General features: G+C 35.3%; 1 protein-coding gene and 1 pseudogene across 7 annotated transcripts in view; one reads left to right on the top strand and one right to left on the bottom strand.

Annotated features, from left to right (window-relative positions):
• ATRX (ATRX chromatin remodeler) overlaps positions 1-15,471 on the top strand; it is a 242,920-nt gene extending 227,449 nt beyond the window's left edge. For all 6 annotated transcript variants that reach the window (XM_082376914.1, XM_082376916.1, XM_082376915.1 and 3 more), the window contains 5 exons: positions 8,410-8,559; positions 9,418-9,543; positions 10,284-10,379; positions 10,893-11,021; positions 12,051-15,471. In XM_082376914.1, coding sequence (XP_082233040.1) covers positions 8,410-8,559; positions 9,418-9,543; positions 10,284-10,379; positions 10,893-11,021; positions 12,051-12,329 — 780 coding nt within the window. In that variant the 3' untranslated portion in view covers positions 12,330-15,471. The remainder of the gene's footprint in view (positions 1-8,409; positions 8,560-9,417; positions 9,544-10,283; positions 10,380-10,892; positions 11,022-12,050) is intronic.
• LOC309620687 (large ribosomal subunit protein uL16 pseudogene) overlaps positions 1-18,574 on the bottom strand; it is a 577,085-nt pseudogene that overhangs the window by 70,086 nt on the left and 488,425 nt on the right. The gene's annotated exons all lie outside the window — the stretch shown is intronic.

The following is an 18,574-nucleotide window of genomic DNA, read 5'->3' as shown; positions in this document are numbered from 1 at the left end:
TATTTCAAGAAAGGTAAAAATGCAACTGAAACGCAAAAAAGATTTGTGTAGTGTATGGAGAAGGTGCTGTGACTGATCGAACATGTCAGAAGTGGTTTGTGAAATTTCGTGCTGTAGATTTCTCGCTGGACGATGCTCCACGGTCGAGTAGACCAGTTGAAGTTGATAGCGATCAAATTGCGACATTAATTGAGAACAATCAATGTTATACCATATGGGAGATAGCTAACATACTCAAAATGTCCAAATCAAGCGTTGAAAATCTTTGCACCAGCTTGGTTATGTTAATTGCTTTGATGTTTGGGTTCCACATAAGTTAAGTGAAAAAAACGTGTTTGACCATATTTTTGTGTGCGATTCTCTACTTAAACATAACGAAAACGTTCCATTTTTAAAACAAATTGTGATGAGCGATGAAAAGTAAATAGTGTACAATAATGTGGAACGGAAGAGATCATGGGGCAAGCAAAATGAACCACCACCAACCACACCAAAGACCCGTCTTCATCCAGAGAAGGTGATGTTGTGTATATGGTGGAATTGGAAGATAGTCCTCTATTATGAGCTCCTTCCGGCAAACCAAACGATTCATTCCAACAAGTACTGCTCCCAGTTAGACCAACTGAAAACAGCACTTGATGAAAAGCATCTGGAATTAGTCAACAGAAAACGTATAATCTTCTATCAGGATAACGCAAGACAGCATGTTTTTTTGATGACCAGGCAAAAACTGTTACAGCTTGGCTGGGAAGTTCTGATTCACCTGCCGTATTCACCAGACGTTGCACCTTCGGATTTCCATTTATTTCAGTCTTTACAAAATTCTCATAATGGAAAAAAATGTCAATTCCCTGGAAGACTGTAAAAGGCATGTGGAACAGTTCTTTGCTCAAAAGACAGAAAGTTTTGGGAAGATGGAATTATGAAGTTGCCTGAAAAATGGCAGAAGGTAGTGGAACAAAACGGTGACTATGTTGTTCAATAGAGTTCTTGGTGAAAATGAAAAATATGTCTTTTATTTTTACTTAAAAACCGAAGGAACTTTTTGGTCAACCCAATAAGAGCAACAAATTGATCTTCACATATATAAATTGCTTTGGCTTATCATGCTTTCATTTTAGGTAATGAGAGGTATCCTTTGAGCATCAGCTAAAATTTTTTTTAAATACGTACATTCTCAGGACAAGTAATAACTTATTGGTCCTTCTATAATTATGATGGCCATATATCTAGAATTTTCTAGGACAATTCTGATATCAGATAATTTGTCCTGTCAAATTTGTCTTATGAATTTTTCAATAGGAAGACTTGGTTAAGGTGTAAAAACTACTCTCTCTGTATGGGAATACATTGTTTTTTAAAGTGAGGGTCTGCTTTAGACCTTTAGAAAAGGTGTTGGAAGTAAGAGTAAGTGGTAAATTAACACCTAGTAGAGTCTTTTCTTGGTCCCAGTTAGCTGTCCAAGAGAAGAAAATATTTTGGTGAAGAAAGTGATTAAATGCTGTTAGATGTTACTGGTAGATGGATTGGATCAGGTCTGAGAAGTGACCATTAGATTTAGCAATGCAAAGGTCATTGGTAAACCAGGCACTTTGCTAAATACTTCCTGTGTAATATTTAGTCTCCATAGTAATCCTGTGAAGTAGATACTCATTAGGCCCATTTTGCAGACCAGGAAACTTAGATCCAGAGAGATAACTTGCTCAAGGACATAGGACTAATAAGTGTTAGAGCTAGGATTTAAACCCAGTAAGACTCTAGATCTGCACTGCTCACAGTACAAGAGCCACTAGCTACATGTGGCTATTTACATTTAAATAAATTAAATTAAAGTTTTAGTTCATCAGTCACACTAGTCACATTTCAAGTGCTCAGTAGCTACCATATTGGATAGTGCAGACTCAACATTTCCATCATTGCCCAGAGTACTGTTGGAGCAGTACTCTAGAGCCTGTGATTTTAACCACTGTGATTTTAATATATATATATATATATATTCTTTCATTTAAATTCTGCCAGTAAACTTTCCTCTGAAATTCAAAAGGCTGGCACAGGTCTTCTTTTGTTATCAAATCAGTTGATTCCCACAAAATTATACTGATGTTTATATTTCAAGCAGTCTGGTCATACATAAAATTGTTGTCAAGAGAAACATGGTAAGCATGGCTATATGTCCTTTCAGTTTTTTCCATTTTCATTTAGGGGAGTTCAGAGGACATAACTAATATGTTGAAGTGACAGTGATTCTGAATTAGTATAGGTACTTGAGTGCCACAGTATCTGTGTATTAATATCCTAAAGTGTGTAACTGAGGTTGGCTGGTTCAAATATGTCTTGTAACACTTCCAGGAATAGGGACAGTGGAAAATTGAAGCTGTGATGCTTTTAGGGGAATTAAGTAGGTGAATGTCTCACTTCTGTCTCTTCAATTACTAATGTTTTCATGACTGAGCTTTTTACATCAAATTTATTACTTTGGACCCTTCAAGGAATATAAATTGTGGGAGAGATTTGGTCAATATAAGAATCATTAGGTGGCCTTATTTATGTCATTTTTTAAACCATTTTATATTTTAATGTTTTCTTTCTCTTTTTTATCATACTTTTTTTTTAAACATTCATTTATTTATTTACTTTATTACTTATTTGGCTGCACCAGGTCGGGTCTTAGTTGCGGCACACGGGATCTTTAGTTGCAGCATGCGGACTCCTAGTTGCAGCATGTAGGATCTAGTTCCCTGACCAGGAATCGAACCCAGGCCCCCTGCATTGGGAGCGTGGAGTCTTAGCCACTGGACCACCAGGGAAGTCCCTGATGTTTTCTTTCTTTAAATGTAATTTGAACTGCTAAACAACTGCTTTCCCTCTTATTTTCATATATTTTTTAGAGCACACCTATGGTTGAGTTAGAGGATGTAACAGTGTTAATAAATTAAAGAGATGATGTGAACTCCAGATTGTATAGCATAAGAATTGAGTTGAATTCAGGCTCTACTTGGAAAGCTGCAACCTCTAGAAAGTCACTACAGTCATATAAAATACAGAGTGACACTCTTTATCTCTCAGTGAATGGCATATGTCATGTATAAGAATTGTAATGGATCACCAGTTTTTAAAGGTTAAATGCTAAATATAGTATCTAGTTCTTTAAATGTTAAATTGAGTATAAAACATTTTTATCAAAGGAGATTCTGGCTTTTACCCTCCACCAGTGTCAGTTTGGCAGGCCTGCCTTTTCTTTCCTTGAAAGTTACAAGTTCTGTAGTTGTCACTATCTTATTCATACCTACAATTTGAGAATCTGGATATATTTATAAATGCTCTTTGACAAGGGTTATGTGCTCTTGACCTAAAAATCTGATATGAGGTGGTATGTGAACTTCATTCAATAGCTCTCTAGTTACTTATCAAATATGTTGCATTTTTTTCTTGTGTAGTTTGGGAAGAAAGAGGCTTTAAATTTGAAAGTAGAAACTTTTCTGACCAGGAATATTGTTTCTTTATTAAGAATCTAGACTTACTTAAGTAATAAAAGGAATTTTTTTCATAGCTTTTTGAGTGGGTCCTGTGGCACTTAAGTATTCTAGTGACATTTTATTTCCAGATATTATGAAACTCAAATTCAAAGTGATGGCAAGCAAAATATTTTGAAATATGGCAAACCCCTGCCCCCACCTCTAGGCAAAGTCTTGATTGTTTTTTAAAAATTTTATTTTCAAGGTTGAATTTCAGAATTAATTAAACGGAAATTTTTGTCAGCTTGCCAAATACTTTAAACTTCTAAATAAATTAACTTAAACTTGTAGTTTATCATTAATTTTATTTTATTAATTGAACTAGTCATTTTGAAGCTCAAACTAATTTAGGTTGTTAGCTAGAATATAGACCATGCTTTTCCCAGCTTGTAAGCTTTTTCACTTATTTAAGGAAAAATAAAGTTTAGACAAAGAAAAGTAAAGGTACACATTTGGATGTAATTTAAACCTCATTTTGATGACTGTTGGCCTAGTGATTATAGATTCTGTTCCAGTATTGTTTTCAATAATAGTGTTACTATAGCAACTAATATAAATGCATGCTTCAAGGGGATAAAACAAAAAACCTCTCCACGATTATATTGTATATTGGGATGAAATTTTTCTTTAATAACTTTTATAACTTGCTCTAGACTTTGCAAAACTTTTTCCCAAAGAAATATTCTGAAGATCTTGTTACAAATACTTTTTTGCCCTCTTAATCTCATCATGTTTCTTGTATTGACAGTATGCTGCAATTAATTTAAATGGGAAAGATGTAGAAACAGTTTGTATCAGAAATCCTGTATCTTCTTTCTGTTATTTGTGTCTTACACAACACTCTGGAAGAAAGAAAGAGTTCTGCTTTCATGCTTCTGAAATGTATAAATGAATCTTGTTCCTATAAAAGTCAGTTAACTTTTATGTAATGTCTTTTCTTTGTTAAAATGAAGATAGTGGTAAACATACTCGTCTGAGTCCTTGAGTATTGTCGGCATATTATTGTATGAACGTATAATAATACATTAAAATTTTTTAAATTAATTAATTTATTTATTTTTGGCTGCATTGGGTCTTTGCTGCTGTGGCGGGATTTTCTCTAGTTGCGGTGAGCGGAGGCTACTCTTCGTTGCAATGCACGGGCTTCTTTCTGTGGTGGCTTCTCTTGTCGTGGAGCACGGGCTCTAGGCGCGCGGGCTTCAGTAGTTGTGGTTCGTGGGCTCTAGAGCGTAGGGTCAGTAGTTGTGGCGCACGGGCTTAGTTGCTTCACGGCATGTGGGATCTTCCTGGACCAGGGCTTGAACCTGTGTCCCCTGCATTGGCAGGCAGATTCTTAACCACTGTGCCACCAGGGAAGTCCCTAAAATTTATCCATTAACCTATTTCATTGAAGATTTGGTAATAATTAAAAACTAGAAGTGGCATAAATGTCTTGATAAACTCTGAAGAGAATAATTAAATAGATGATAAAGTGTATCTATATAATGTACACACCTTGCAGCCATTAAAAACAATGAAAGTTTGTATTTAATGTAAAATAATGTTCATGGAAAGATATTAAGGCAGAAAAGTAGGTTTTAAATATAGTACAATCCCATTTTTATGTGAAAATGTGTGCACACACGTGTGTTAAGTGTAAATGTGTGGAGAGATATACAACAAATGTTACCAGTAGTTATCTCTAGTTTTTATAATAGATATTAACATCGTTTCCATTAAAATTTTTAAAAATTCTTTGAAAAGAAGGGAGTGCTGTAGCCAGTAGAAGCAATATGACTGATTTTTTGGCTTGATGTTAGCAGGGAGGTAATGTTTTAGGAAAAGGGTCCAAAATTTTTTAATGATAAAAAACTAAGTCACATGCACTTTTCCTCTGACTTGTTGACATTTTAGTTGACTGTGGGTAAAAATGAAAGTTATTGCACGGGCAGAAACTGAACCTCTATCATAATCTGACCTTAAAATTAGGCAATCATGTTTGACTTGATAGCATAGATCTTAAATCTGGAATTGGTGGGGAGAAGATATTTAAAGGTTTTAGAATGGGATTTCCTGAAATGAATATCTCCTGAAGATGAAAATGGTAAAAATAGTTCATGTCAGGTTCAGGCTAAGCATGAACTGGCCTTTCACAAGTTTTTGTCTAAGAATTGTGTTTGTTTCAGTTTTTATATTTTCTTTTATTAAAAAATTAACACATACTTGTTTTTAAAAACTTCAGAAAGAACAAAAGTGTTAAAAAGTGAGAAAAAATAGACCTACTTAAGTTTTTCCTTCCCCTGGAATCCTTTAGGGAATTTTCTTTTTTTAAGAGAATAGATCTGGGAAATGGAGGCACTATACCTCAAGAAAACAGTCATTCTTTACAGTGTGATAGAATGATCACTGGATAGGAGTCAGGAAATTTATCTTCTAGTCCCAGCTAGTCCTTAGCTCTGTGATTGGAAAAAGGTTACTTTGCCTCTCTGGACATCAGTTTCTACCAATTTCAAGATGATAAGTTTGGACTTTGAAATTACAGGATGCTAAGGACTAACTTGATAAAGCTCCCTGAAATCACAGACACTTTTTAAAAGGGTGTATATGGGTGTGTTTGTGTGTATGTGTGTGCATGTATGCACATTGCATACATGCATTTCTGGAAAGGCTTTTTTCTCTAACCATAAAAAGTAGTTAATGTATGGATTGTGGTATTTATAATTGAGAAATAAACGTTACACTTGATTGACATAGTGTTTATTTCCAAAGAATTGGGTATTTCATTTATTCCTGCTATTCTTATCTCGTCCTGTTACATATGTGATGGTAGAATATTTCATCCATGTTTAACTTATAGTCACAACTAGATTAAGTTATTATCCAGTATTACGGAGAAACCACACAGCTGAAAAATAAATTCAGTTCCTAGCACACAGTTCTCCTGGTCTTTCCCTTAGGTTGCTGTCTTAGAGAAATGAAGTGATTTTTGACTATGGTTAAGAACATCACCTATTGTCAGACAGAAGTAAAATTAGGGACTATCTATAGAACATTTCTACCTTGTAATTTATTTGGTATTTTGTAGAACAGCTGACTTTCCTAATTGTACTTGGCATGGTCACTTGCTAAAAATATTAGTCAGTGTTATCTGGTTTTATTACATACCTCTCTCCTGAGTCATGCTTGGGGGGTAAGCATGGGAGACACACATCTAAGGAAGCATTATCTTTTAACAGAATTTAATTCAGACTGCCCTATCTCCCTGCCTGCCTGGTCAGTAACTCTGAACTTTGGAGATCTATCTAGTGATGATAAACCTGTTCTATATGTCATAGGCCAGAGAAGTCAGCTTTGATGGCAGACTTCTACACTGGTGCAGGAGAGAAATGTTTACTTAACATTTTAAAAGAGCTAAACTTATTAACATATATGTGTTCCACCAGTAGACTTTCTTGAGCCCTCTTGCTTGTATGGTCTTTTAATGTTTTCAACAAAAGAAATAGCACATGCCTTCAAAATGAATTATAAAATCTCAATTACAGCTGTATCCATTAAGAAAATCAGTTCCTTTTCTTTCGTGAAATTATGAAGTGATTATTTATTGAGGTAGCAAGATAAAAAGTTTGTTAACATGATACCAAATATCAGAATGTTTGGAATTGGTGTCAGCATTTGCTGTTTTACAGAAAAAAACTTAGGGCCTCATGAGCTGAATTTTTCATCTTGAGTTATTTAACAAATATTTGAGCCCCTGCCCTGTGTTGGACGCTATACTCTAGGTATGGTTGAAGATGTAAAGACAAAATTCTTTTCAAGTGTGGGCTTTGTCTATGCTAAACTTATGGAGGCATTAAGCATTATTAGATGCAGATTAAATTTAAATTTAATGTGCTATATACCTCGCTGTACCTTCCTTTGGCCAGTCAAGTATTATTTACGTTCTTTCACTAAGTTCACACTCAATTTAGAAAGTGTGTTCTAAGGAAACTTGCTGTTAGAAGCTATGGAAAATCCTTTTGTAAAGTGAATTAATTTGCCTTTTATATATCCAGGTTTTCATCTTTTATTTCTTAATAAACAACTTGTGAATATTTTAATTTTTTATTAGCAAGTAACATACCCATGGTTCACTTTAACCCCCTGCCCCCCAAATCTCCATTTGTGTGTGTCTCTCTCATAATCATAATCACACGGAGCAGGAGTTTGGTGTTCTTACTGAGTATATAAATGATCCCAATTTTTAAGCTTTTAGTTTTTTTAACCTTAAAAGACTGGCTTAAGACATTATGACTTTAAAAAAAGACACTATGATAATAAATTGATAAACGGTGTATATCAGTTTAAATTTGAACCATGGGTCCTTACAGTGTAATTTATATTTGACCTTCTTACAATTGAAATATAAGGATTGTGTGTTCCAGTTAAACTGTTCTGTAGCTGTTTTGATTAATTTAGATTTGGTTTTTGTTAGTATAGTGGTTGGTAGCTAAAGTGATTATGAAAATAAAGTTGTTAAACATGTATGAACAGGAGTAGCCATGATTTTTAGCACAGTCATTCATTCAGTGTAATCTCTGAGTTAAGCAGACTTCTGTTAGCATTTTTTTATCAACTCAGAACAAAGCACAAAACAAAATGATATGAAAAAATTAGAAAAAGTTGGAGGAAAAAACCTTGAAAGATGAAAAGTAGTCATTAAAAAATTGAGCCCCTAAAACATGCTATATAAACATAACATTCTTACGTAAGAGGCTGGTGTTGCATGTATTGTGAATGTTTTCTAGGTAATTTATCATATATATCAGAAAAATGTATAGCAGCCAGTTTCTAGCTTCTAGTCTAACAGTGGACCAAAGAACTATGGAGATACGATCCAGAGGGAGAAAATAATTATTATTTCAACCCCTCTAAACAGGACACCATACTTGCAGAGCTTCTTCAAATACATAAAGAACACATTGTAGGATATCATGAACATGATTCTCTTTTGGACCACAAAGAAGAAGAAGAGTTGACTGAAGAAGAAAGAAAAGCAGCTTGGGCTGAGTATGAAGCAGAGAAGAAGGTAGTTCATTTGAAATGCTTTTTTTTTCTTTTTTTTTATGTTAGTCATTTAAAAGAACAATGGGGGAAGAAAAGCATCACATTTGGAACAGGTAGTAATGTAGTGAATCTTCAGGAACAGAGTCTCGAAGTATGAGAGTCTGTTTATGGGCTTTTCGGTACCTTTGGTGATAGAGTGGGAGGAGATGAGAGAAGAAAATATTTTCCCCTTAAAGAGTAGTAACCTCATTTCTGATTAGCACTTGCTAAATTGAGAGATTAGTGGGAAGCTATATATTTAGCATCACTTAACTTCCATCAACACCCTCACAGTAGTAACAGACATATAGGAGCTTAGAGTTTGGAGGTAGGAGTAAATGTTGCTTTAGCATGTGTACCATGAAATCTAAGTTTTGACTGATTATCAGAACACAAAAATACTCCATTATTAGATATTAGTGTCAATCTCCAGCAGCAACTTTATTTAAAATAGTTCCACATCTGTTTTAAACACCACCCCCACTTGAGCAACAATATGCCTGAGCATATGGGAAACCTTATCCTAATGCCTGAATCCTTTTTAAACTCCTAACTCATTGTACCAAACTTCTTTAACGTTGTGATTTTAGTAGTCTCATCAGAATTCTCTGAGTTGCCCCATTCTGTGGGAATTATCAGAAAAAGGGTACACCTTTAGGGGTTAAAGCTTTCTATGTAAGAAGATCTTGGTTTCGGGTGAAAAGGGTGTTTTGTTTGTGTGTGAAAGAGTGTTAATAATTTCCTAGATCTGAGAATGTGGATTTTTTTCTAAACCAGTAGGTGATGTAGAATTTCAAGTTTTAAATCACAATGTGGAAAGTGCATAATTTTTTGTTTTTAGGGACTGACCATGCGTTTCAACATACCAACTGGGACCAATTTACCCCCTGTCAGTTTCAACTCTCAAACTCCTTATATTCCTTTCAATTTGGGAGCCCTGTCAGCAATGAGTAATCAACAGCTGGAGGTAAGTTGTGAAGTACAAAAGTAGTTTAACTTGAATTAAAGGCAATTTCAAGTGCCCTGTTGTTGAAGGTTCCCTATGCTGGAATATCACATTCTCCAAAAGATTACCTCTGAATAGACCAAGAAATTTTTCTTTTATTTGTTGACCTTTTTGAACCAGCATAGTATAATAAAATGTGGTTTGTTCAGAGCACAAGGGCATCAGGCCTTGAATGAATGTAGTTTGAATAATTTTAATTAAGGAACAATAGGGCATCTGACTGGCTAGGGAAATAGCATTTTCTTCAGTTATAAAATATTTTCAATAAACAGGATAAATACACACATTGATTTATATTCTAATGCAGTGTAGATGCAACATTAAGTATACGATAATGCACAGTATTATGAAATAAGTAATTTAAAACTAGAATCAGTTATGATTTAAATAAGAAGGACTAGGTTTTAATATACCAATAATTTAATAATTTAATCTGTGGTTTTCTTTTTAAAATGTGCTTATGGAGTCATTTAAATTATTAAAATATTGGTGCAATAGAACCCAAACTTTTATCTTCCTAACAAGACCCTCACTGATGAGTTTTACTCCATTTTATTGATGCTGAATTTTGCTGTTCTTTTCGATTATTTAAAGAGTTTTAAGACCAAGTGCTATAATTTGGCAAGAGAAAGGATCCCTATACTTTAAAACTATGCTGACTTTTACATGCCCTTATAAAGTTATTTCTTGCATTCTTCTAGGACCTCATTAATCAAGGAAGAGAAAAAGTTGTGGAAGCAACAAACAGTGTGACAGCAGTGAGGATTCAACCTCTTGACGATATAATTTCAGCTGTAGTAAGTTAATTGGCAATTGTTTATTCCAACTTGCAGTTTGTGTTCTTCCCCCCACCATTTGTTTTAATTTTTAATTGTTGTTTGATTCACTACTTCCGTGGGGAAAAGAGTGTAATCCTTATAACTTGATTTGCAACAGTAAAATACTAATAAACTGGATAATAGTGCCAAGCTATATATAATTCAGTTTTACCTGGATGTTGGCACAAAAGAGAAATGTAAAATCTAAGAATTGGGAAATCAGTTAATCATAGAAATGTATGCATTGTTTACATAAATGTACTTTAATTACCAGTTGCATGAATTAAATCCAAATAGGTTTATTCCAGACATAGGTAACCCTTGTGCAACAGTGGTCAACTTAGTACCCTGCTTTTACATCATTGTCTTCTTTAGAAAAGAGTAAAGGAAAAGGAAAAAAAAAACTTTAAAAATCCTCAATATCTTTAAGTACCTTAATTATTTTTTCTCAATTCTACTGCAATAAGGAGTAAATAGAAACTTTTCTTTTAGTGGAAGGAAAACATGAATCTCTCGGACGCCCAGGTACAGGCGTTAGCATTAAGTAGACAAGCCAGCCAGGAGCTTGATGTTAAACGAAGGGAAGCAATCTACAATGACGTATTGACAAAACAACAGATGGTAAGAATTTGGACTATCTCTAGGTTATGTTTAACTTCCTTGAATTTATAATAATCGGTTTGCGTGACATCTGTGTCAATAACCATTCCCTCATATGGACGGATGGATGGTCATTGGTTATTCCCAGAGAAACTTTATCCAAAAACCTAGTAATGTCAAATAAAGGTAATGTCTTTTGTTGCAAAGGAGCAACAACTTCCCAAATGGGTCTCCTTGAAGTTTACATAGACTCTCTTCCATATAATTTTATTTTTGTATATTCTGGACATCTAAAAAGGAATTTTTGCCAGACTTTTTACCACATTTACTATTTTTAAACAACTTCCACAAATATGTATACTTTTTAATATATTTAATTTGAGATAAAAAGTGGAGCTATATATGATACATGACACAGGTTCCTACTAAATTATGTAATTCTTTAAAAGACTAGCATATTCCAGGATCCTTGATCATCTTTCCTAGCATGGTCTTTGCCAGCCATCTGCCTTGCACTGGGAAATTTCAACTCTTGACACCAGGGAATCAATTTCTGTGGCATGAATTTTACTTAGAAAGCACTGTAGAATTATGTGGTTTTAAATTATCTTAGGAAATTTGAGCCATTCCAAGTAGGAATTATTCCCACTGCAAGTGCCTTTTCCCTTGGGTGTTTGTCACTAAAAATGTTTGTCTGTCATCACGTGAAATATTCAAAAGAATGACAAAGAAAGGAGACTTGACAAAAAAGTGCTGTAACTAATACTTGAGACTAATCACAGTGCAGGATGGGTTACTATGGCAACTAACCTAAATGCTGCTTGCACTACAATAGTCAAGTCATTAAGAGAATTTAGCCCTAAATGGTGTTACTAACCGGTTTCTACAGTAATGGTCCTGTGAATGCCATCAAATTAGTAATGGTGATAACAATAATGTGTTTTCCTTTTGGTATGGTACCCCCTTAACAAATTGATTTTAACTCAAAACTTGATACTGCCTCTTTGAGACAGGTCATGCACTTGTAACAGCTCTCTTTTCTCTCTTTAGTTAATCAGCTGTGTTCAGCGAATACTTATGAACCGAAGGCTCCAGCAGCAGTACAATCAGCAGCAACAGCAGCAAATGACTTATCAACAAGCAACACTGGGTCACCTCATGATGCCAAAGCCTCCAAATTTAATCATGAATCCTTCTAACTACCAGCAGATTGATATGAGAGGAATGTATCAGTCAGTGGCTGGTGGTATGCAGCCACCACCATTACAGCGTGCACCACCCCCAATGAGAAGCAAAAATCCAGGACCTTCCCAAGGGAAATCAATGTGATTTTGCACTAAAAGCTTAAAAGATTGCTAAAATCATAGAAAGATCTTTTATTTTTTTAGGAATCAATGACTTAACAGAACTCAACTGTATAAATAGTTTGGTCCCCTTAAATGGCAATTTTCCATATTAGTTTTAAATTTTTTTTAATAGGGCATACCATTTCTTCCTGACATTTGTCAGTGATGTTGCCTAGAATCTTCTTACACACACTGAGTACAGAAGATCTTTCAAATTGTTTTCAGTGAAAACAAGTCCTTCCATAACAGTAACAACTCCACAGATTTCCTCTCTAAATTTTTATGCCTGCTTTTAGTGACCATAAAATTGTCATAAAATGAATGAATTTATGAAAGAATACAGATTTATATATTCATTCTTTACATATAAAAACACACAGCTGAGTTCTTAGAGTTGATTCCTCAAGTTATAAAATACTTTTGTATGTATTAATCCATTTCTTGATTAAAGTGATTGAAATGGTTTTAATGTTCTTTTGACTGAAGTCTGAAACTGGGCTCCTGCTTTATCATGTCTGTGACTGAAAATTAGAAACTAAGGGTTATCTTTGACACAGAATTGTGTGCAATATTCTTAAATACTACTGCTCTAAAACTTGGAGGAGTCTTGCAGTTATCTTAGCATTGTATAAACAGCCTTAAGTACAGCTTAAGAAGAGAATTCCTTTTTCTTCTGTAGTCTTTCTGCCATTTTTTTTTTCAGTTATATGTGCTGAAATAATTACTGGTAAAATTTCAGGGTTGTGGATTATCTTCCACACAAGAATTTTCTCTCTCCTGGCACTAATATAAAGCACATCTCTTAACTGCTTGGTGTCAGTGCTAGTGCTTCATCCTGTTGCTGGCAGTGGGATGTGGACTAACAAAATCAAGTTCTAGCATTTTAGGAGGTTAAGGATGATGTTGTGGTTGTTAGCTTCACACCCTGTTTTATAAACAACATCAAAATGGCAGAACCATTGCTGACTTTAAGTTCACATGAGGAATGTGCTTTAAAACAATTCCCAGTACTGTCAGTATTGTGAAGTAATTCCTCCTAAAGATAAGGTTCACTGGCTTCTATGCTCTTCTTCTTTTCTCTCATCAGTATGTTCTTTTTTCCCAACTACGTTTTCTTACGTAAATTATGTTTCAAAGCTCGATTTTCTTTTTTTTTTTTAGTTTAGATCTGTGAGGCAATTTTCTGATCAAAATTAATCATCTCTAATGCCCTTTTTTAAGGTTTTACTAGAAAGTCATTACATTGTCGTTTTTCTTAATCCAGGCCTGTAAAAATGACTTATAGGGCTTCCCTGGTGGCGCAGTGGTTGAGAGTCTGCCTGCCAGTGCAGGGGACACGGGTTCGAGCCCTGGTCTGGGAAGATCCCACATGCCGCGGAGCGGCTGGGCCCGTGAGCCACAACTACTGAGCCTGCGCGTCTGGAGCCTGTGCTCCGCAGCAGGAGAGGCCGCGATAGTGAGAGGCCCGCGCACCGCGATGAAGAGTGGCCCCCACTCGCCGCAACTAGAGAAAGCCCTTGCACAGAAATGAACACCCAACACAGCCAAAAATAAATAAGTTAAAAAAAATTACTTATAAGCTTATTCATGTACAATTTGGTTGCTTGAGTTTCTTAAAGAAAAAGATTGTTAGACTATGAGAGTCAACTCAACATGGCGAAACCATTTTTGAGATGGTGACGTAACATGTAGTGGAAATAGCCAGCGAATTCCAAAAAAGAGAAAGCTGGGTGGAGGATTTGCTCTAGGTATCACTGGATTAGAATGAGGAATGAGTTTAACATTAGCTAAAACTGTTTTGAATTGTTAGGATGATTAAGAGATTTCCACTTTGATCATGAAAAACTAGTGGTAAACATCCAGGAGTACTTAGTTTGTCATATAGAATTTTGAGGTTTGGTGGATCCACCTTCCACCTTCCCGTGGTGAGTTATCACTAACGAATTCTATGTATTTGGATATTATGCCAGCCATATAATCAAGTTTATTCAGTTGATTTGGGGGGGTGTTTTTACTTTAGAAGAAATGAAAGAGACAAGATTTACGAGATAAATATTTGAAGACAGTATACTTTGGCCAACTGTTATCAGTTGGTATTTCTACAAGTCCAGAATACTTTAAACCTGATTTACTAGACCTGTACCTGTGAACATTCATCATGGTCTGATTGCTTGCTCAAAGACACAGGTGTCAGAATTTTAGGCAACCTTCTAAACCTTTTTCATCATGAATGAAACTATGGTTTAAAGAATAATACATAGAAGAATGAATGGGAAATAAGAGAGTTTGAGATAAAACTTGGACCACTTTGCATACTCTTCTTCACTTGACATTTTAGCCACATATTATGTACTTTGAGTATAACATCAAGCTTTAACAAATATTTAAAGACAAAATCACATCAATAAGATACTAAAAGGCTCATTTTTATATTTGTTTTAGATGTTTTAAATAGTTGCAATGGCTTAAAAAAATGACGATTTAAAATGTTGCTTGTAATACAGTTTTGCCTGCTAAATTCTCCACATTTTGTAACCTGTTTTATTTCTTTGGGTGTAAAGCGTTTTTGCTTAGTATTGTGATATTGTATATGTTTTGTCCCAGTTGTATAGTAATGTTTCAGTCCATCATCCAGCTTTGGCTGCTGAAATCATACAGCTGTGAAGACTTGCCTTTGTTTCTGTTAGACTGCTTTTCAGTTCCGTATTGAGTATCTTAAGTACTGTAGAAAAGATGTCACTTCTTCCTTTAAGGCTGTTTTGTAATATATATAAGGACTGGAATTGTGTTTTTAAAGAAAAGCATTCAAGTATGACAATAATACTATCTGTGTTTTCACCATTCAAAGTGCTGTTTAGTAGTTGAAACTTAAACTATTTAATGTCATTTAATAAAGTGACCAAAATGTGTTGTGCTCTTTATTGCATTTTTACAGCTTTGAAAATCTGTGCACATATTGTTTCATAGAAAATGTATAGCTTTTTATGTGCTATTTAATGGTGGTTCTTTTGCACATTTAGTTATTTAATATTGGGAGGTCAAGAAGTTTGGTTTTTAAATCTGTTATATACTAAATTCTGTAAAAGGAGATCTCAAACCTCAAAAATAATTTACATCCCAGGAAGTCTATGTGTGTTTGTGTTAGTTTTGGTTGTCTGTGTGTAATCCAGTACCATTTCCTGCTTCCTAACTGCTGCGTCACTCATTTAAGTCAAGCAGGGCTACAACTCCACACTTGATACAAAAGCTGCTTACTATCCCGGAGCAATAGCAGGTTGATGGAAACCTTGTTACCTGACCTCCAAAGAAGGTGAATATTTTGTAGTCTTCCTTTAGCTATGCCCATTCTCCCTCTAGTATCATAAAATCAGATACATATTTCTGTGCCCTAAACAAAACTTTAAAGACAATTATTTACATACCCCAGTAAAAATTGTTTCCTTTGAGGGTGGCATGTTGTGAGATATTTTAGCAGTAAAATAGGTCATCCTTTTACATGCTTATTTCACTAAAAATTATGTTCAGGTTATTCCCCACCTTAGTTCACCAGACTTAATCTCAAGTGACTTTTGGCTATCTCCAAATCAAATCTACCCTTAGAGATGAAAATTCTTCCACCGTTGATTTTTTTTTTTCAAAAGTATGTAATCTTTGCCAATCTCAAAGGAGTGACCAAGTTTCAGAAATGCTTTTTGTGTGTGCAACATTTTATATATGCTGTTATATGGAAGTGAATAAAAATTTAAAATCCAAAATATATACTGTTTCTAAGCTCAATATCTGCCAGGTAACCAAACTGCCCACATCACTCATGTTGGATCTAGTAAGAGAATGGCCCTTGCGGCCCCTAGTTTTACTCCCCAGAGTATGTACTACCATAAAATTTCTTTACAATATATACTGCCACCCTCTCTTTGGAATAACCTTCCTGACACCATTGTGCCTACTTGGCTGACTATGGAAATCACTCTTCCTCCCCCAACTCTACGGATCTGTCTTTCTGATAGCGACCACTGCATACCTTCACCAAGGGAGGTGTGACAAGGAAGGCAGCATATAAATTGACACCTTTATTAAAAACAATAAAGATAAAGCTTTAAAGGAATGAAAGGGTGAGACAAATCCTAAACTACAGCAGCTCCTCTTTTAATACTCAGAACTGCCACATTTTCCAAGCAGTCTCTACCCAGCAGCACTCTTCCGCATTCTGCTCCTGAACATTATGCCCTCACTTCTCCCTGATAGAAACACGTTAAGGGAGGGGGAGCTTGGCTCCAATCTCCTTTGGGTAATCATATCAGATGACTACTGAGAGACTTCTACCTATTAAGTAGACTCAGCCCCCTGCCTATAGTTCTCACATCAAATATGTGCTGCTTTTCAAGAAAGGTGACGAGAGATGACTTATCAGATGCAAGGATGGGATTTGTTTCAGGTATATGAGGAGAAAGTGTAGTATTGAAAGAAAAAGAACAAAGGTAGAGAAGGATCGGGAAAGACAGACTAGATAGGAGTGGATTGATGGAGGACCTTGAAATCCTGAATGAGTAACTCAATACGGAGGATTACAAGGGTTTGTGAGGGAGCAGATGTGTTCAAAGTAGCAGGTAAAGGTAGTGATTTGGGCAGGGGTAATTTGAATGGTTAGGTGAAGAAAGATTGCAGACAGGAAGATGGATAATTAGGCATTCAGTGACCAGACTACTGACAATTTTAAGGACAAAAGGCACAGTCATCAGAGCTTGTATAGGATAGTGAACTTCCTAAATTGTAAGAAAAACCTTATTTCCTTTTACCCTTCCCCAAGGAGCCCACTTTGTTCAGGATTTCTGATTTTACATGCGAAACTTCACTTACGCTTTGTTTACCCTCTCAAACATAGTGATAAATGCATTAATGGCATTCCTGTTCTTTCACAATTTTTCATTACTCCTAATTAACCCGTATACATTATTTGCAGAAAGTGAGTTTAGTCCGTTTAACTAAGTCGAGTGTAATTCTACATCTTTCTTCAAGGTAACTCTTCAAAGGGCTAAATCCATTCCTGTTACTTTTCCTTGAGACCCATCCATTCCAAGGGCTAGTATCTCAGTTGGTAATGTTATATTTACAAGCTTCCCTTGTTATTTTCAAAGTGCTTTGTGCTTATTACGTGTTAGCCTGTGTACAACATATCTGTGAGAAAAGTGAGGAGAATAGTTACATTTTCCTCGTGACAGTTAAGCTAAAAGACCAAAATCAAATCTATTGGCACTTAGGAGGCAGAAGACATATTCTAGTCAAATTATCTGAGCCTTTCATATCTCATTTGGAAAATGGGACTATAATAATACCTTACTTTCTTGAAGGCAGGAGGCTGGACCAGGTGATTTCTTGAGGTCCTTTTCAGCTCCAAGAGTTAGGGTTTAGCTGTGAGCAAAGCACAGTTTGAAGCCAAAAGGCAATGTTTGTCTAAAGTTACACAGTAAGTTTGTGAACAATTAGAAATCCCTTCCCTTTAGCTAACCCTCTCCCCTACTAAGCTATACCTTTTCTTTTCCTCTGCTTAGAAAAATGAGAGGTCTGACAGGCATTTTAATGACAAAGCAGGTAAGTCAAGTTGTAATTGGCTCTAATTACCACTTCCACAAGCTGTAACCTCCTTTATCTTTTGCCCAGGGGCACTCTCAGAGCTGTGTTTCTTACTGCTTCTGGAACTCTGCAGAAAATGAAAAAACATGTTTAAGGATCTGATTCTTATAGCTTGGTCACCTGATTGGGTTATATATTATACATGACAAAACATCAAGGTAAATATAAATCCGCTTTTGTAAAGTCAGCTTTTAAGCAAATAATTGGTAACTTCCCATTTGATTGTTCCTAACTGTAAAGCCCAAATTAGGCCGATATTTAAATTGTCTGGTCTGGACAAAGTTTATAGTGAGTAGGAGGCAATATTTGTTTATATTGACTCTTACGTAACAACGCATATGGCATACTTTTTGAGATGTAGGTTTTATAATAGTCAAATCTTGTGAAGAAAACTACAAAAGCTAATAGAAGAGTGAAATAGTGATCTTTTTTTTCTGTAGCTGCTTGTCCCCACCTGCCAGTAGCAAAGCAGGTAGAAGCTTGTGTCTGGCCCGCTGAATACATTTCAATGAAAACAAAACCAAACAAACAAGAAAAAGAAACGTGGTTAATATAATCATTTGAGGTATTGTTCGTTCATTACCAGCTCTTGGTAGG

Source organism: Balaenoptera borealis, assembly GCF_965194805.1.
Source record: "Balaenoptera borealis genome assembly, chromosome: X".
In the NCBI taxonomy this organism is placed as follows: domain Eukaryota; kingdom Metazoa; phylum Chordata; class Mammalia; order Artiodactyla; family Balaenopteridae; genus Balaenoptera; species Balaenoptera borealis.
The sequence above is the reverse complement of the archived record's forward strand: the minus strand, read 5'-3'. Positions and strand labels throughout refer to the sequence as shown.